The sequence below is a fragment of the Protopterus annectens genome, chromosome 6.part0, assembly GCF_019279795.1.
Source record: "Protopterus annectens isolate FY-2018-M chromosome 6.part0, PAN1.0, whole genome shotgun sequence".
In the NCBI taxonomy this organism is placed as follows: Eukaryota; Metazoa; Chordata; order Ceratodontiformes; family Protopteridae; genus Protopterus; species Protopterus annectens.
The window spans coordinates 989,952,755-989,973,938 of NC_056737.1; the positions used below are offsets into that span (position 1 = coordinate 989,952,755).

At 40.6% G+C, this 21,184-nt stretch overlaps 1 protein-coding gene across 1 annotated transcript in view; it reads left to right on the plus strand.

Annotated features, from left to right (window-relative positions):
- Positions 1 to 21,184, plus strand: part of LTBP2 (latent transforming growth factor beta binding protein 2) — a 3,457,946-nt gene that overhangs the window by 3,063,911 nt on the left and 372,851 nt on the right. Inside the window, exon 27 of the mRNA XM_044074624.1 lies at positions 3,699 to 3,836. Coding sequence (XP_043930559.1) covers positions 3,699 to 3,836 — 138 coding nt within the window. The remainder of the gene's footprint in view (positions 1 to 3,698; positions 3,837 to 21,184) is intronic.

Genomic DNA, 21,184 nt, shown 5'->3' on the forward strand with positions numbered 1-21,184 from the left:
GACAACTACTAATAAGGACAGAACACCACAGTTATGTGGTACATAAACAAACAGGGAGGAACACACTCCTATCCTTTATGCAGACAGGTAATGACCTTGTGGAACACAGCATTGACTTACCAAGTACAACTGCAAGCACAATTCCTGTCAGGAAAGGAAAACATATTGGCAGACGAATTAAGCAGAAATGTGGCAGATCCTCACGAGTGGAGACTACACCCACAAGTATTTTCAATGATAACTCAAAGGTGGGGATGTCCAGACATAGATCTATTTGCCTCCCCCAACGATTGCCAACTACAGAAATTTTGAACAAGGACTTATCATTCCCTAGCCTGGAAAGTGGATGCCCTATCATTCAGTTGGACAGCATTGACAGTCTATGCCTTCCCACCACTACCTCTCTTGACCAAGGTATTACTGAAAGTCAGATCAGAGAGACCACAAATGATCCTCATTGCTCCGGACTGGCCATGTCAGCACTGGTACCCATTACTAAGGACCTTGACTCACAGCCCTCCATGGATCTTACCTCAATTCCCACTTCTGTTGACTCAGCAAAACTCTCAGATCCTTCACAGTCAGCTCAGGACTTTAAATTTAGCTGCATGGAGAATACCTTGAATTATCAATCAACACTTCTCTCAAAGGACGTCCTGAATGTCATTTTGGAGGCCAGGAGGCCCAGCACCAGAAAAACTTACTCAGACAAATGGAAAAGATTTTGTGCATGGAACCAGGCTAAAGGCCAAAATCCTTGGATACCAAACATTTCTCAAATACTGCAATACTTAACTGAGATGCTACACAAAGGCCTTTCTTTCTCATCCATTAAGATCCATGCTTCAGCCATTTCAGCTCAATATAATACGGATCCTTCCATATTCTCACACCCTTTACTAAGGCAGTTTCTCAGAGGGGCTAAGAATATAAGACCCCCCAGAAAACCCCCAATGCCAGCTTGGGACCTCAACTTCGTTTTAGAAAAATTAACACTGCCTCCTTTCGAACCAGCCTTCTCAGCAGAACTGCAATACTTGTCATGGAAAACAGCTCTGTTGCTGTCTATCACCTCAGCACGCAGGGTCTCAGAACTACAGGCACTTATGGCAGTGGAACCTTTCATCATTTTCCATCAGGACAGAGTCTCTTTATGAACTAACCCTACCTTTATGCCAAAGGTAGTATCCAGTGTGGCTTTGAATCAGACCATTAATTTCCCCACCTTTTATCCAAACCCCCAGAATAAAGGAGAAAGACTCCTTCACTCTTTGGGCATCCACAGACAGCTACATTACTATTTGGATAAGACAAAGACCTTCAGAAAAACTGACCAACTCTTTGTATCCTATGCTGCAGGTTCACAAGGAAAGGCTATCTCAAAACAAACCATCTCCAAATGGATAGCATATTGTATCCGCTTTTGCTACTCACACCATGGGAAAGCAGTGCCTGTTAATATTAGGTCACATTCCACCAGGGCTACAGCAACCTCAGCAGCCTTTCTCAGGGGGGTTCCAACCAAGGACATTCTGGAGGCAGCTACTTGGAGTTCAGTGTACAACTTTACCAGGCACTACCACCTTCCATTATACTCAAAAACCAGAGCTGGTTTTGCCACTGCAGTTCTGCAGGGCATCCTAGCTTCACCTAACCCAGTTTAGTATCAGCCACCCATCCTTAGCTTTGGGATTCAACCCAAGTGTGATGACTGCAGCAGTATAACACGATGAACATAGTACAGTTTTGTACCTACCATAAATGTAGATGTTCGAGTGTATATACTGCTGCAGTCCAGGTTACCCTCCCACCATCCCCTCTACATACCAGGGTGTTAGTTATAACTCCATGTACATCAATCTATTGGATGCATGTCTATATGGTGTATTTGCTAACAGCTAGTACTATTGTTTATCTACTAAGGTATTTTTGCATAGTTATTTGTATTGCTTTCCTAGTTGGGGGCAGCTGACATCTGGGACAAGAAAAACTGAAGAAAATGGCGTTGGCTGCCTCTTTTATCCCCGTGTTGCACTGACGTCAGGGAAGAAGCGACGACAACCGACGCCGGACCAAGACTTTGGTATTCAGCCGACTGCGGGACCGCCTGACGGCAGGATAACCCCAAGTGTGATGACTGCAGCAGTATATACACTCGAACATCTACATTTATGGTAGGTACAAAACTGTACTTTGTCCAGAGTAGAAGTGTGTGTAGTCTTACTAGTGTTTTAGAGGGGGTGTGGAATGAATAATTAGCTGAAGGCAGGGTTTTGTAAAAGTAAATGGAGTGGTTATGGTGGCACAAATAAGTGGAGAGAGGAGTCTGATTGTTGTGATTTTTAGAGTATGTACATAGCAGATAGGAAACTGGGTGTTGTCTTGGTTGTCTGTAGAAGCTAAGGGTAGGTTACAGAGAAAGTGGGGTTTTGGAGTTTGGCAGAGTGGGAGGCATAGAGCCAAAATATGTTGGGATTGGTTGATAGAATGTTGAGAGTTTGTTTAAGGATTTGATAAAATGACATTAGGTATGTAGGTTGTAGTTGAATGTTTATGATGGTGGTATTGATATGAAAGTGGACGGACAACTGGTATTTTAAGTGGGGGAGGATTAAATGGAGAGCACTTTGGACAAGAGGAATTGTGGGTGGTTTTTGGGGGGTGGAGAAATGGTTATGTATAAAGGAAATTATGTTGTGAGGGGGAGAGAAGTGAAGCACTGCCGAGCAGGCTTACACTTGTGCAGCAGTCAATTTAAAAAAGACTGTGAGACAGGAAGGTAACAAAGGGAGAGGGGAGGAACATCACTCTAATCAAAGGATAAGGCAGGTAAAAATACTGAATAAAACTATTTAAAACCAAAAAAACAAACATAAGTCCTTACTGATGAAATTGTGCTAGCTTTCTTTTTTGATTTCTCCCTTTCTAAAGCTACCTAAACTGCTGTCTTGTATAAGGTCCTTGGATGTTTCCTTTGGTTTTACAGTTTCTTTCCACTCACTAGCAGGTGGGTGGGTAGTGGACAGCACTGGCCTTCCATAACATTGGACTGCTAGTTTGAATACAACTCAGTTGTAAATACTTCATCCCTGAAGTTCACAGAAACATATTTAGTTTTCCAGTGAAACAAAGATTGTATTTCAAGATTGTTCGACCTTGGTATTACCTGAATTTAATAGGGACATTGGGAGGTGGGCTGCATCTGGTGGGGGGGGGGGGTAGCTCCTGTGTAACAATACATTTGTATGTACTGTTGCCACCAGTAATATAATCATTTGCTACATTATATTCAATTATTTAAATGTGAATTACTTTCATTTTTCTTTAGAAACTGTAAATTTACTTTTTTCAGCAGGTTTAGTTGCTAAAGTGCAAATCATTTTTATGTAATAATGTTAGATATTTGTACAGCAGCATTACTATACGACAATATAAGCTCATTAATTTATTAATAGAACCTTTACAGTTTTCTGTTTTTATTATTATCAAGTTGTTAAGCTATACTTAGAAACAAGGCTAGGAATTAATTGGAGCAGAACTATAAAATCCTGTAACATGGCAGACACATCTGAAGGTCTACATTTCCACAGAGGTTATAAATGAGCTAGTGTGATATTTTATTAATCACTAAAAGGTTCTCTGATTTTCCTTTTTGTTTTAGAGTTGACTCTGAACAATACTTTTGTGTCTCTCTCCAGATGTGGACGAGTGTGCTGAATACAGAGAAGAGCTGTGTGGCTCCTGGAGTTGTAAGAATACCATTGGTTCCTACCAATGTGTAGGAGAAAAGGGCTGCCCAACTGGATTCCAGGTGTCATCCACAAATGAGTGTACAGGTGAGTACTGCCAAAGACTTGTCAGGAAATTTACAGGTGAGCACTGCCACAGAGTCAGGAATTGTACAGGTGAGCAATGTCACAGAGTAATCAGAAGGTACACTACTTTTAAGGGGGTCCATGTTCAGCTACCGAAAAGAATAAAACGAAAATGGCTAAATCTCAAATGGAAATGAGCGAATCCATGCTCAGCGGCCAAAAAGAATAAAACGAAAATGGCTAAATCTCAAATGGAAATGAGCAAAACAAAAAAGCAGCAAACAAGGACATCACCAAAAATAAAAGCATCAAATGGCCGTAGTTGGCCAGCAACCAAGAAGTAACATGGTACATGCAGAAAGTGAAGGGAAATTGTTTATATTTAACCTATTGCCCACTGTAGTCCAATCTCAGAGTTGGTGTATATTATTGGGGGGTGGGAGGGGGCTCAGTCCCACCTTGGTTGTTTGGTCAACTATGGCCTTTCGATGCATTTCTTTTCAATGATGTCCTTGTTCGCTGCTTTTTTGTTTCACTATTTTCCATTTGAGATTTAGTTTTATTGTTTTTGGTAGCCGAACATAGACCCACTTTTAGTTCCTTAAATACAGAAATCTGAAAGTGTGCCATTTGCTAATGGAGCACCTGCGTCCCTAGATAAACTTTGGGAAAACAACATTTTTTGTTACAAAACATACCAAACAAGATACTAAAGAGAATTATTTCTCAAACCATATTAAACTCCTAATGAGCAACTTTAATAAAGCAAATCATTGCATTACTTAAAATCTCCTTTGAGAGCAATATAAAGAAAGTGGGAATGTGACTGGGCAGATGAGTCACATCCAAGTGTTATCTTCATAATTAAGAACATAATAAAACAAATTAAATTAGATATTCCTGAGAAAACACAGCTTTAAAAATATGTATATTTATACACAAGTCAATATATTTTCATACGTCCGAGTAGTAAGAATACATGTTAATAAACTACATACATGTGTGTGTGTGTGTGTGTGTGTGTGTGTGTGTGTGTGTGTGTGTGTGTGTGTGTGTGTGTGTGTGTGTGTGTGTGTGTGTGTTTGTCTAGGTGGTCTATCTATATATATATATATATATATATATATATATATATATATATATATGTATGTATATATATATATATATATATATATATGACCATCTCAGGACTAACCAACTGATGGTGTGAACATTGTGTCTAGATGGTAGTTACTGTTGATGTTACACCCCAACACATGTGAAAAATTGGGAAATAGGGGGTTATGGGTAGATGGATAGAAGCACTTGCGTGCACACATGTACGCACGCACCCACACACACACACACACACACACACACACACACACACACACACACACACACACACACACACACATGCCCCCAGTGGAAGTTCAGTGCAAATGCAAGAGCACTTTGCTCTGTCCGACACAATACTCCAAGTAACCAGATAAAGAGGAGTAACCATATCTACATTTTCCATGAACAAGGGTAACGAGCTGCTATATCAGTTATGGAATTAGAAGGTAAAGGTCCTGATCCAAGTGCACAAGAAAAGTTTGTACTTCAAGTAGGATTTAAACACTGATGCTCTGGATCATTGTTCTGGCTGCTCTGTCACTGGTTAAAACTGATGTGAAGACTTCCCTTCCATCAGCTGTGTTATTATCTTCAAATAATTTGTACCTCACTGTGCATGTATTTTCAAATCTTCATTATGATTTTCATGTATCTTCTAAGGTTTTTTTTCCTGTGCTATGCCAATCCTTTGTGTGCATGTATGTTCCCCCACAAATAACTGTAGTCTAGCCTCTGTGGGTACTACAACCCTAAAATTGCATTGTTTTATATCACTTCCTAATGAAAAATTAACAGCTTTGCCTTTTCTTCGTTTTCATCATAAAATCTTTACAATTGCTCAGTTTTATGTTTTTAAGATAGAGCACTGATCTCCAAAGACCTATTTCATATGCAGCCCAAAAGCAGTGCCTGACTTGCTCAGAATCGCTCAGTTAGGCAAAGAGAGGCTGAGGGAATCAAACCTTGGAGCACAGGAAGTAGCTGTTGATGTTTAATCTCCTGCGCCACCTGCCAGCCTTTTCAGTCTTATCTAAGAATGTTATGCCTCTTATCAGCTGATTTAACACTTAAAGGGAATCTAAAGAGATATAGTTTAGCTCTTGTAATAAATGGTAAGACAGCAACATCAAATTATATTGCATCAGAAATCTGAAATCCGTATTCTGAAAGGGTATACAGTACTTACTCAGAAGATGTAGGTAACACTTACAAATATGGTGACTTAACTGAGAACTGGAATGGGGACAGATGGGAAAGAGATTTTTGGAACTATTGCTGCTTTAAAAGATGTTGAAGATTTGGACATAAATGTTATCCCTTGTGGGTTTACAAACTACATACAGATAACTGGACTATGGTATTTCCTCACTCTATTAAATTAATAATTTCTAAAAACAAAAAGTGAGACAAACTAATCCTATAAATTGTTGCTGTATTGTTTTGCTTGATTTTTCCCTCTCAAGCTATCAGACTATAAAGCTTATGTTTTATAAATTAAAATTATTGGAGTGTCCATGTCCCACAGTAATCTGTCATAATTTGCTGCTATTAAACTGAACAAATGCTGAAGAAAAGATCAGAGATGGGACATGAAATGTTGTCCTCCAAAGTCTGGCATTTTTATTTATTAAATGATCTACTATGAATATTGAAAGTGTGTATTTAAACAGGGTTTATGTCAGAAGATCATTTTGTTTGAAACACGAGCTTCATGTAGTCGAAACTTGACTTTCTGAAAACTCAAAGCATTTGTATGGAGATCGCAGTACACCGGGGGTTGCGGAATGAACCCTTTTCCCCACTGTAGTGTGATCTCAGATTTGATGTATTTAATTTGCATGGGATGATTTGTGTGCAGCTCCCTACATCGAGGGTGCAGGAAGGCTTGCCCCCCTTCAGAAATGTAGATTTTTGTTGTTTTGTTTCGTCTGAGTTTTCAGAAAGCTGAAACTCGGTCTTCTGACATAAAACCATTGAAACTGTACCAAACCAAATTAAAGAGGGTTTAGTATTGCCAATTCTATTGCATATATCAGTAATTTTCAAATATATTAAAATGAGTTGTGAAGACTTCTCAAGGAGGTGATGTATACATGCTGACAAATAAGGGGGTAGAATTTTAATCCTGTATTCTAATGAGTAGAAGCTTGAAGTATTCCTACCAGGCACTATGTGCGGGGTGTATTTTGAAAGGTAATAAGTAGACATTCAAGGACAGTTTCAAAAATCCTCAAGTGCCAGATCACAATACCATAATGCACTGCATTAAATGCTGTGGAGAGATCAGGCAGGAGCAAGATGGGATACCTGCACTGATCTCTCACCATCAGGAAGCCAGTAACCACTCTGATGAGGATAGCTTTCGGCTCTTATTTTGAACTAAAACTGACCAGGCAAGGATTTACAAGCAATTGGATGTTGCATGTATATATAAACTACCTTACTGACACCTTTACTGATAAATGTGAGACAATTCTCCATAATGGTAGCTTTGCTTTCTGAGGATCAGTGTGCAAAGTGCCTCTTCTAAAAAATGGAAAAAAATAGTTATTAGAGAAGAACAAATGATCTGAAAAATCATTGATTTAGATAACGTGCTAACAATCTCCTAGGGTTATGATCCAATGAGTAGGAGGTCAGGAGGTCAGACACATCACTGAAACTACATTTATTTATTTTTAACTTGTTTTCGACTTGTCACTTAAGATATAGGCAAACATACAGTTATATAAAAGAAAACAAATCACTTTAACATGTTCACATTTACAAACATTATACATCACATTTGTTCTTTTATACAGTTATAATCAACCCAACATTACACAAGATCACTTCTTCCCTTCTCTTAAACCTCACTCCTCCTCCAAAACATTATCCTGCATGTGTTGTTCCCACAATTTCCATTTTTTCTACATAATTTGCTCCTTCCCTTTTTTAAACATTCCCACTTCCTTTCTCTTATCTCTGTTACAATATTCACTACTTCAAATACAGTGGTGTTTAGACTTTGTTTTCCATTTTCTAATAATTACTTTTTTGGCGGCCACCAGAATTAAACTTAACAAGGCCTTACTATGTCTAGACAATTCAGGTCATGTCTCCCAGCTCAAAAATAATTCCCTTAGTTACTCTCATTTGTTTGCTCAATATTTCTGACAGAGTTCTCTGTACAGAAATTTTAAAGTCTGCCAACTCGTTACGGTCCCAAAACATATGCTCCCAGTTCATAGGTTCATAGGAGGGCACTAGGCTATTGGCCCTAGGGCCTATATAAGCCTAGCCAAAAATGTACCCTGGCTTTTGCCACCCAAGAAAATTATTTTCCTGTGCCCCTGTCGAGCAGAGCTGCAGAAGTGATCCCCGGGGTGAATTTCCTATCTCCCATCCAATCATCAAGATTTTTCTTGAAGAGTGCTAATGAGGAGCTCTTTTTGATATAGATAGGTAGTCTGTTCTAGAGTATGGGAAGTCTCCGCGACAGGAATCTATCCCTCCAGCATGTCCTGTTTATTGTGGTGATAAGATTTAGGTCCCTAGAGCGTGTAGCACAGAGGGATCGGGATTTCTTTAAGTGGAGCATGTCCAACAGCTCTGGGTTTGACATAGCTTTGTATGTTAGGCAGAGATTGCCTCTGAGTAGGCGATATGCAATGGAGTAAAGCTGGACTTTTTTGAGACGGTCTGCATAGGGCATCTGTTTGAGGCCAGTAATCCTCTTTGTGAGGTATTTCTGTGGCCTTTCCAGTTGTTGTAGATGTCTTGTGAGGTACATACCAAAAGAAGCATTGTACTCTATAATGGGTCTAATGAGTGATTAGTAGAGTAGAACAACGACCTCTTTTTTTCTGGATGAAAAACCTTTTGTGATGAGATGAGCCACGTAGAAGGATTTCCTGACCACTGTGGCGATGTGATTATCAAAGGAGAGACTACTGTCCACCTGTGTCCCAAGGTCTCTTATCACATTTTCGGCATTAAGTAGACTACCAGCTATGTGGTAGTTCATGGGTACAGAGTTTTTACCAAAGGGGATGACAATACACTTTTTGGCACTGAACTTCAGGCCATGGCTTTGACACCAGGCATCTGTCTCAGTGAAGCCCTTTTGTAGTATGTCCACATCGTTAGGACTTTCGATTATGGCTCCTAGTTTGCAGTCATCTGCAAACTTTGTTAGCCAAAGACCTTGTGTGTTAGCCTGTACTTCAGAGAAGTAGATACCAAACAGGAGAGAACCCAAGACTGAACCCTGTGGTACTCCTCTTGTCACTGGTCTGAAGTTGGATTTGGAGTCTGCTACTTTCACAGTGTGGGTTCTGTCCATGAGCCAGTTGGCAACCCATTTCGTGACATAGGGATTTATACCTAGTTTAGTGAGCTTATCTATAATTCCAGAGTGGGGGATGGTGTTGAAAGCCTTGGCGAGATCTAGATAGGCTGTGTGAACCACCTTACCCTCATCTATGGCTTTGGTGACTACTTCAAAGAAGTCAATCAGGTTTAGGAGACATGGTCTGCCTTTTACAAATCTGAACTGGGTAGGGTCTAGAGTTTGGAGATTACCAATGTCTTTGTTTATGAGTTCCATGATGATGTGTTCCATGGCCTTGCAGACCAGGCTCATCAGGCTAATGGGGCGGTAGTTCCCAGGGTCCGTCGTGGCTCCCCCTTTGTGGAGTGGGATAACTGTCACGGTGCGCCATTCAGTGGGCACAAAGCCTGAGGTGAGGCTATGACTGAACATGGTACTTAGGTAGGGTGCCAGTTCATTCTGTAGTTCGTGTAGAATGCAACCTGGGATATTGTCAGGTCCCATGGATGCTGTATTCTTGGCTTTGGAGAGTGTGTTTTTTACCTGTGCATCCGTGATTACAGGAACTTTGCATTCTTCCGGTATAGAGATACCTATCTAGTGGGTGAGAGGGGGGGTAAAGTTAGCACTGAACCTATCTGCCAGGATGTTGGTGATATCAGTTGGTTCTGTATATCTAGTGCCATTGTGCTGTAACTCAGAGCAGATCTGAGTGTTGCCATTGAGATTCTTGACATAGCTATAGAATTCTTTGTGGTTGTCTTTAGAGTCAGTGGCAGTTTTGTTTTCATAACTAACTTTGGAGGATTTTATGAGGGCTCTCAGCTTCTTACTGAGGTTGACCAGGGCATTCCTCCAGTCATGGGATTTTACTCTTTTTTGCAACGGTTTCTTTCTTCTGTTGTAGAGTTTGTTTATGGCAGAGGACCACCAGATTGGCTTCCTTTTTTTGGAGGATAGCATCTTGGTTGTGTTAGGGATAGCATGATCCATGCACACATGTAAGTGCTTATAAAGTGCATGTGTGTAGGATTCAGCAGTCACCTCATTCTTCCCCATCACACCTCCAACATTTGAGTCTGTGTTGTCCCCTTGTGAATTACTTATCCAGTGTCTCTTCCTAATCTTTTCTGACCTCCTCTAATTGATTGCTATGGTTACCAAAACCATGTTTATCAGCTAATCATAGTATGTATAATCAAACCTTATCCAGAAAAAAAGTCTGTATTGCCCAACTCAGAAGAACTGCAGTCTACAATCGCCAAATCCTTGGGAAAGGAATGCCTTATCTTGGAAATCTTGTCTGAAAAAAAAAAGCATGCAACATCCTCACACTTAGCAGAGGAAACACTTTCTAGGACATCAGGCTGGCTGGGTCTCAGAGCTTATCAACTTTCCTCATAGTAAGTTCAAAGATCTCTTGTGAAACAAGCACTGCCTTCTGTTGGAGATCTCCAACTGGTAATAACCATAATGCATGATCAAACAAACTGGCATGCAAGAAGGAGTGACCTACTCCATCTCATTCCAGCTTCAGTCCTATTCTACACTTTGTCTGTTCACCAGGCAGGCATGATTTGCATTGTATCACAGCACATGGATGCAGACACCCTGAGGTCACCTGACCCAGAGTACCAACAACCAAATTATTGTGTGTCATCAATAATGCATCAGGATTGTCAGCACTGAACCCCCCACCCCCACCCAGAGGACCTGTGCCAAATTTAAGATGAGGATGCCGAAATGTATAGTCTACAAATACACACATTTAAGCATCTCCAAATCAGAAGCTCCAGTTTAGGGAAGGCCAAGCCTAAAGTGAATTAAGCTCTACTGACAAGTCTCTGATTTCAGTAACAAGCCAGAAAATTAACTCCAGTGAAGATCCTAACCTTGTAGTAGAAATTACCTGAATGAACAGAAAGCTTTCTAATCACCCTAAAAAAAACTCCATGGCCAGCTAGAAGGGTATTGTCATTGATCAGGTATTGATCAGTTATTAAAATCTCCCATCTAGGAGACTCATGAACTAATTCCATGAGGGAATCTGAGAACTCATGCAGAAATAGGTCCATAGATCATTTATTTTGTTTAATGAGTTGTTTGTGTGGTCAAGGACTAATTGTAGGCTGTTACAATCTCATTTTGATTTCTATTTTTATTTATTTATTTTTTTTTTTAATCTTCACCAGATCTAAGCCTAAAAATGGTCCATGTGGATCAGTGTTCCACACCAGTTACCAAATGAATGCATAAGTAAACAGCAGAATGCAAAAAATGTGGTTCAGTAGAACACAGAAGGTGCAGTGGTCAAGCAGTTTGCATTGTTGCCTCACAGCAAGAGGTTCTCCAGTTCGATTCTCGGCTGGGGCACCTTCTCTGCAGAGTCTGCATGTCATCCCTGCGTTTGTGTGGGTTTCCTCTGGATACTCTATTTTCCTCCCACATTACAAAGACATGCGTCTGGAATGTTTCTCCTCTGGCCTCCACTGAAAACTGACTCATTCCAAGTCGGACTTTCATGGTAAACAACTGTTAAATAAAATAAATAAACACAAAGCAGTGAATACTAACATTGTTAGGTGTACGATTATGAATAGCTAGTCACCTGAGCAGCATCTTGCCCTCACCAGAATGATGCCCACAATAAAAAGACAAGATGATCAGCTTTATAATTGGCTCATCAACTGGTGTGTCATTCTGGATCCATGTCTGTCTCTGTTTGGGATGACATGTTAAATCTCAAGATGCAGGCTCTTGAAGCACCTCTCAGTATGGAGAACATCGATGTCTGTGCAGTAACTGAGACCTGTTCAAGGCCCCTGAGAGCACCCCCAGCACTATATCCTATACTCCAGGTTAGTGGCAACACATGAAGCATCAGAGACCATCAGGTGGCCTTCCTGAAGACATTGAGGGATATGAAATGTCTCACCAAACACCATCATAGAGGGAGACTACACTCCTAACATATAGACTGCGCATTATTCTAGCCCAAAACCCCTACCCAAAGGTTCCTGTTCCTGGAATTCATAAATGCAATGGAAATGGAGTCACCCTCACACCTCAAGGATAGGGTATATACTATGATCACATCACAAATATTTAAAACTGAGATGGTATCCTTAAGCCCACTGGGGCCAGGAAACCACACATCCATGCAGAATCCTTCACAAATGCAATGCTTTCTACGGACATCTCCAAGAATGCATGGATCATGCAATCAAAAAAAAAAACCACCCTCTCCACCCCCCAAAAGAAGAAATACTTATCCCAGCTGAATGTAACCTCCTCCATCTCAGATGTCCAGGGTGGAACCGCCAACTTCAAGAGGAGCTAAACCCCGCATAAAATGCTATATTTAACCCTTATACTACACAGGATATGTACAGCAGCACTGGCATGCAACAGTAGTCCCCCCACTCCAACCCACAAAGGAACCACAGACCCCCCCCCATAACAGCCCCAAGCCCATAAGCTTAACCAGCCTGGAGAATCAAAATAATCAAAGAATCATTATTAGAGACATTGGGGACATACAGCACTTGACACCTGATCCCATGGTGGGCTTTGTTTGGTAGATGAAAGTCAAAATCGCTGGAGCCATGTCAGACTCAAAGCCAGTCAAGAAGTGGTGTCCCACAGGGCTCTGTGGGACCCCTCATACATCCTACAGAAAGGCCTCACTGAAAACGACAACTGGTGCCCGAGTCATGGCCTTAAACTAAATGCCAAAAAAAATGTATAGTCATCCCTTTGGGAAAAACAGTACCACCAATTATCATCACATAGACAGTAACCACTACAGAAAAAAAAATCGAAAGAGACCTGGGGACCCAAGTCGATAGTGACTCCTCATTTGACACCCACAAAGTGGTTAGAAAAGAAAAGACTTTTCCCTTTGCCCACCTTATCATGAAGGGGATTCACATCCAGACATTCTTCCCATTTACTCCTTTATATCAGGCCCATGTACCAGAGGTGATCTGTGCCTGACGACCTGACGATGTCCAATCAATCAGATTGATGGACATGCTCCACCAAAAAAATCCATCATCATCCAACCCACGAGCTAAAGATTTAAACCTCAGCACAAATATGAATAGGACATGCTGAGGACAGGACAGATAAGAACAGAATCCCAGTTCATGTTAGGCAGAGCCCTCACTGAATAAATGCCCCAGGGCAGATAGCCTAGTACTAAACTATGAAACTATGAAACTACCATACATTTGGCTTTCTGTGTAAAAACATGCTTCAGCATGGTTGCCAGGGAATGATCCCATGACATTGCATGTTTAGTACAGGTCCTCTGTCAGATTTTAGATAGTTAAGTGTGAAAGAACTACAGAGTCTCTGTTTGGTACTCACTTTGCTGTTGGCCATTTATTTTGAGCTAGTTAGGACCCATCCTGCATGCTACATTTGATGCCTAATGTTACCTTAGTGAACCTGTACTTGTTATGTATGTGTGCCGGTCACCACAGAGTGATATCAAGAGATTCTCAGTCTGCCAGTTTGCTGAATCTCATTACCTCCTACCTGCCCCCTTCGAGGATGGCTATACAAATTGTTTTCTTTATGGTTTCCAGCATGAAAGAACTAAGGGGAACTGCCAGTCATGAATGCTATCTATCGAAAGGACAGACAATTCTTGAAGACAACTGTTCACTATTAGTTTTAGAGAGCCACCTGGTATATGGATCATCTTGATATTTTATTTGTCATATGCTCTTGATGTTGTATAATTATGGCAAGCACCACGTATAGCTTTAACACATTTGTGGTGTTTATCCAAAGTTATAAGTAGGTTCAAATCCAGAGAGGATCAGCTGTGAATCACATATGTAAAAGTAGTAACTTGAAGAGACGTTGCATCTGGTAAAGTAATATACTTTACTAGCAATGATATGTATCACTGAGAAATGTTATTAATTTTTTTTAGTACAGAGGAAGTAAAGCATCAGTTCCTAAAGGCTTACATCATTTGCAGTTCAAACAAAATCTGCTGTAGTTTCTGGAACTATGTTGGAGCACCTTACAACATGGATTGTTTGCATGCCAAACAGACTGTGTTTTGACTTTGATTTTTGTCTCTTTCACTGGCTGTCTGTCAGTACTATGTCATGACATGTTGAGGCACTGTGTTAGCTCACCAACACAATAATAGATTGTCTTTTTTTCCTTACTTCATTCCTTCTTGCAGAGAAGGATTACACTGACTCTGGATGTATCCCAGCAGCTATGGGTTCAAAGCTGAGCTGTCTAACTCACTGAGTACTAGAAATCATGCAGAGAGGATGTTAATTTGTATTTATTCAAAGGAGACTCAGAAGAACTGTTACAACATTACTGCGAGCTATATCTTCTAATGGCTAGTTTCAAGAATTTATGTTTAATGTTATCGCATTTGACACATTTAAAGCAAAAGAAACATAGCCAAATTTAGTAGTGAAGAACAAATCCAGTCTGATGTTGTGTGTGTCTTGCATCGTTCATTATGAGTTCTTGAAACTGCAGTAACCCAGAAAGTATTGATAGATGGCTCGAGCACACACATGCAATCCAAGCACGTGTCTGAGATACTGCAATTGTGAGCAAAGAAACCATAAAGCAAAATGAAGTATGAAAGTGTTTCTGGAGTGGCCCGCGCACTCCTGTTACTTTGTTATTCTTTATTATTCTCACTCTGAGGACAACGCACCTCAGAGACACAGTGATCAAAGACAAGCAGTGAGTCCCTGTTTCAGTCTCAGAGAAGACGGACAAGAATCCCATTTGAGGTACAAGATATTGCGTCTGTGTAAAAACAGCAAAAGTACACAAGCAACTGCTTTATTCAGATGAACATCTTTAGCAAGTGTACGAACGATTTCATACTGGGGAAATGCATGTACAATAAATGGTATTATCCATCCAGATATCATCCAGAAGATGTGGCTGTACAGAGCTGTGATGGGAACTTAATTTTTGCACTATTGCCTAACACCAGAACATGCCAGGATAGTCTGAATGGGGCATCTGCAGTGGCCTTTACATTGATGATCTGCAATCACAAAAAAAGTACTTCGTTAGAAAGTAACACCAAGCAAAACAATCAGTACATGTACTGCACAGTAAGGTATTATATGACACATGCAGAGACCCCTGATAATAAAACAGTCTGAGAAGGTAAAACGAATACGCCTCATCTTATTGGCATTTCATTAAAGTTACAGCTATAGCTCTCTGCTATATGTCACTGTCTTGAGTAAAGCCTGAGGATATTTTCTAGAGTTTGTAAACTACTTTTTAAAAGATTTCAGGTATAGTGCCATGTACAGTAGCTTGGGTCTAGCACACAGAAACACACCCACACATGCATACACGTGTGCCTGTGTATGCACACACATAGGCATGCATGTGTGCACACACATGTATGGACACACACACACACACGTAGGCGTGCATGCATGCATACACATACACACATTCATGCGTGCATGCATGTGTGAACACCCAACCACATACACACATACATTCACGTATACATGCATGCGCACACAAACATGCACACGCACACACACATGCATACACACACGTGCGCACAGACACGCACTTGTGTACACACACACACACACACATGTGCACAGATACATGCACACACAAAGCTTCATAAAAAGCAGTAGAATATGGTTTGCAAACATTTTTGAATTAATAATTATCTGGCTAAAATGAAAATGTGAGGCATCATACATTGTAAGTTGGTTAGAGAAGGGTGAAGTTGCAGAGAGGAAATAAAAATTGATTTTCTTTTTGAATGCAGTCAATGAAATAATTGCACTAAATGTTGATTCCTCTTGAGGGGCATGTACTATTACGGAGATGTCACATCCTTGTTTTAAGAAGAAATAAGCAAATGAAAATGCCAACAGAATAATGTTGCATTTATAGTGAGTTGGTTTGCAGACTGCCCCATGCAATGCTTGTCTCCTGTCCTGCCTTTTCTTTCAGTCTACTTTCAGCAGGTTCAAACCCCCAACCTTAAACATTCATACATCACTTTCTGCCATGACTGTAAAGTAGAAGGGAAAAATAACAACAACAGACACCATGCTGCCGCGTTAAGGAAATTTCTCAAAAGACATCAACATCACCAACTGCCTTCTAATCATTTTTGTTCTGAATTTGCACACATGGCTCCTAAATCAGAAGGTATTCTTGAACTTGTTAGCCAAGTGCAAGATCCCTGATGGCTACAAAAGCCATAGTAATTGTGTACTGTTACCATTGGCAGATATTCCCAGAATCGTGTCGTGCACAGATTACAAAACAGAAGCTGGATGACAAAGGAACGTACAGAGTCTATGACCACAACTGCTGTATCACAAGACGTAAACATCGATTAGCATGTGGTACTTAGTGCAAGCATCACATGCCTTGTAGCGGTAGAACTTTACCCCTTTTACTGCATTCTTAATAAGGGTTTCTGCATTTTACTGCAGCAAAGGGAATAGGTTTTACACATTATTAACTGGGAAAAGGACTGGCACAAAAACGGGAAGCAGTGTGTTAAACTTCATGGGCACATTTACATTTGGTCAGAAATTGTTTTTGGTGTCCCCCGGGAGTCTGTATTGGACCCATTACTGTTCAGTTTTGTATTTTCTTTTTTTCCCTAATAATAACACTTACTAGGTGCAGACAACACCAGGCAACTGACTATATTAAATGCAGCTGATATCGCCTGGAGATTTTCAAATGGTTGAGGGATCATGGTTTATATATATATATATATATATATATATATATATATATATATATATATATATATATATATACTAAAAAGAGTATCTTTTATAAGTCCCTACATTCAAACAGGTACACAAATTCAATTTGGGTATAGATATTATTAATGAGATTTTTCAGTATAATGACTTGGGGATCAGCATGACTCATAGTGGGACGTTAAGGGTAATGCCTGTGCAGTTAGGTTAAAGGCTACACAGGTTATGGGACTATTGTTAAACAATTGTGTACTAAATTAGAGAAGGTTCTAGTTAAATTATTTACAGCCCTAGCAAGACCAATTATTGAATATAACTCCTTGTTTTGTTCAGATTCCAAAGGGGATCAAGCATTATAGGAAAATATACATAGGACTTTTACCAAACATGTTACTGAATGCCAAAATTTAATGAAGAAGGTTTAAAGAAGCTTAAGTGATATTCTGTAACTTATCACTTATGTGAAAGGTTATATCTTGTGTATCATGTACTGCATACGAAGAATTTAGGTAATTCTTAAACATTGAAATGTTATAGTCTTGTATAATCTGTTACATTCCTGATTCTACAATGTAAAGGGCCAAATTTCTAACGCGATCATTAGTAAGATCTTGGGATAGAGTTTACTTCTAAATATAAGATGCTGCTGCACACTCAATGCATTAAAGAAGTCATTAGGCTCTTGGTTTGGAAGCAGTTAATAAATTATATAGTCCAGAAATAAGGAACATGCATATTAGTAGTCTTCAATCTTAATGTAGTACAACCAAGCTATGAACCTGTCAGTGACGTGTGGAATGACAGCTGTCATTTTCTCATGGTGCTGTGAATGTGCGGCTAAATGCAGTGTAACAGTACATAAAGAAATCCAAAAAATGTTTATGCTGCAGTGAAGTAAAATGTAGAAAGGCATCAGTACCTGCTTAGCACATGCACAGGAAAAGCCATTGCATCTCATTGCACTATGACCCAAACCTCGTGAACCGAAATGTACCTGATGTGTGTTTAAGGGGTGAAGAATATGCCTGCATAACCTATCTACAGCACTTCACCCATGGGCTCCTCTATGCATTATCACATACCAAGGCACGTACTGCTTACGAATCTCCATTGTTAACGATTATGTAAAATATTCACAGCTTGCATTGCATGGATGAGACTGCTTGGTGTGTTTATGAATACAGCAGCCTATATCTTGCAGGAGTGTCTGTGATATGCAATGTTCTTTATCTCCCAAGCTTCAAAATTTGCTGTATGGTGCATTTGGTTTCTTTTTTACCAGCATTTGTGTTGTACTAGACTATCTACAAAAGTCATTACATTTGAGTTATCTGCTTGGAGTAGCCCTCAGTCGGCCTGATTAACAAAGTCTTGACTCCTGCGTCAGTTGCTGTATCTTCTTCCATGATGTCAGGTCATCAGGGGTATAAAACATGCAGCCGACGTCATTACCCCAGTCTTTCTTGACATGCGGTGCCCGAAGCAGAAGCAGTTCGCAAGTGCCGGTCGGCCGACTCCTGAAATTTTTGTTTATGAGTTTCAGAACTAAAGTCTTCAACTAAAGCTAAGTACCCCGTTGGGGAAACTTTTTCTTGCTCCTTACCGATGTCAGTAAAAGTTAATAATTACATTTCTTGTGGAAAGCAAATACCTCACAAAGATTTTCATTCGTACTGTATTCCTTGCCTAGACCCTGACCACGACGTACCTTGCTGTCAGTTTTGTGCCTTATTTAATCAATACACTATCCATCGTCGGTATATTTTCGCCTCTAAATATTTTGGTTCTCGGTTCAATTATCCTGAAATGTTATCGGTTAGCCATCCAACTACCAGTATTCTGAAAAAATGCAAAGATAAAGACAGATACAGGCTGCCTAGGTCCAAAGCTACCAACGACGCTTCTCCTAAGCCAGTTGCCAGTTTGCCTGTACTCAGTGAGACGCTTTCGCAGCCCCTGATACCCGCTACTTCTGATTCGCAGGCCTCTACCAAGACCCATTCAGAGTCCGGTATGCCGCGAGATGCTTCAACTGTGGAACCTGCGGATGTCTCTACCTTGGATGGGTCCAGAACCACTGTGCAGGCACTGGCTTTTGAGGGTGTATTCAGGTCTATGGACTTGCATATTAAACTGACACCTCCTTCTTCTTTAAGGCCTAAACCTCGAACCATGCCTAAGAAACCGACGCCCAGGCCACATGCACAGGCCTCTATGCCTAAAAAACAAATGATAAGAATGGCTGAAGATCTTATAACTGTAATCAGGGGAAGCCAACCCCCCCCACACACACACACAGACACACACACACACACACTTCTAAGAGACCTATGACTGAATTTGTTTATGAAACCTCTGACCAGGATTCTGATTATTCGGATTCTTTTGATGATCTGGATTTACCCTTATCTACTTATGAGGATTGTGATGCATAGGACTCTATTCCCTCTGCTTCCCCTGCAGAGGATTTTTCTTTTGGTGAAACCTTGCACACTTTAAGGGAGCATTTTCACTGGGAAAGCCAGGATTTTTGTGATTCAAAAAAGAGGCTTAGGGATTTCTTACTCCTACCTCAGCATATACCTTTAGCTATACCTCCTGTACTAGACATTGTTGATCATGCCTTTTCAGAATCTAGTTTGGCCCCTGTTTCTTTGCCTCCTGCTCCCAGAAAACCTGATAGATATTACAGGGTCGCTGATTTTCACAAGTTCCTTTTTAAAAATCCTATTGCAGATCCAGAGACTATTTCACAGGGACCCAAGGGCATTAAGGCTTCTACTGCTAAAAATCCTACCCCTTCTGATAGCGATTCCAGGGTGCTGGATAGATGGGGTAAGAAGGTTTACACTTCTGCAACCTTGGCCATTAGGGCCTTAAATTGTCAGTTTCATGTGTTAAAGTATCAACAACATGTTACTGGATTGCTTAAACAGAAAATGATGTTGATTCCTGACTGTGCTAAAAATAAAGATTTACAGGATGTAATGCATTCTGCTGAACAGGTTGGAAAACATACTTTGCAATGTGGATTTGATTCTTTAGAAGCCTCTTGCAGGGCTGCTGTCACTGGGTCTGTACTCAGAAGGCATGCTTGGCTTTTGATCATGTTAAAGCTAAACTGTTGGATGCTCCCTTAAATCAGGACCTCCTGTTTGGCAGCAAAGCTGAGGAAGTTCTTAAAAAGATGGAAGATAAAGCTAAAACTATGCAAACTGTGAAAGATTTTTTATAAGTTCAGCCTCCAAGATTTAGTAGGCATTGGCCCTCTAAGAACTGGTCCTTTCTGGCCCCTTCCAGGTTTTCTCAATCCAAACCCAGACACAGCAGAAACCCCAGGTTTCAATCACAGGGTATGCACAAGACTAAGCAGTGGGGGGGCTTCTGCATCCAAATCTGGGAGTAGTAAGACTCCCCCCTATGGAAAACTGTCTCAATGTCTTACTTTTAAAACTTCCAAGCACTTCTCAACTGAATGCTCCGTTAGGCGGAAAGATTGGTCTGCAGGCCAAAAACTGGAAACTCATAACCCAGGACAAATGGGTCTTAAATATAGTGTCACAAGGATACAGATTTCACTTCCACACATTACCAACACCAAGTGGGTGGCCAGATCTACCCCCAAATCAGTGGGCAGAGGCCCAAAAGCAAGTACTTTCTCTCTTAAACATGGGGGCTATTTAGTTGATACCAGAGGAGGAAAAGGGACAAGGTTTCTACTTGAGACTTTTCCTGGTACCCAGAAAAGACAATTCATGGCATCCTATCCTGGACCTTTCTGCTCTTAACACCTTTTTGGTGATTCCAAAATTCAAGATGCTGACTCTTCACCAGTTGCTTCCTATGCTAGGCAAGGATGCTTGGTTGGCAGCATTAGATTTAAAAGAAGCCTACCTGCACATCTCAATCAGGGAATCTTGCAGAAGATACCTACGCTTCAAAGCAGGCTGCATGCACCATCAGTTCTCTGCACTGCCCTTTGGCTTATCTACTGCACCCAGGGTATTCACACAGTGCCTAGCTGCAGTCATTGCATTTTGCAGGCAAAGAAATATTTAAATATACCCATACCAGGACAATTGTCTAATTCAGGCAGAAAGCCAGGACATACTTTTGAATCATCTGGCCTTCATACAAAGGGTGCTGATTTGTCTGGGGGTACACCATAAAGGAAAGGAAATCACACCTGGTAC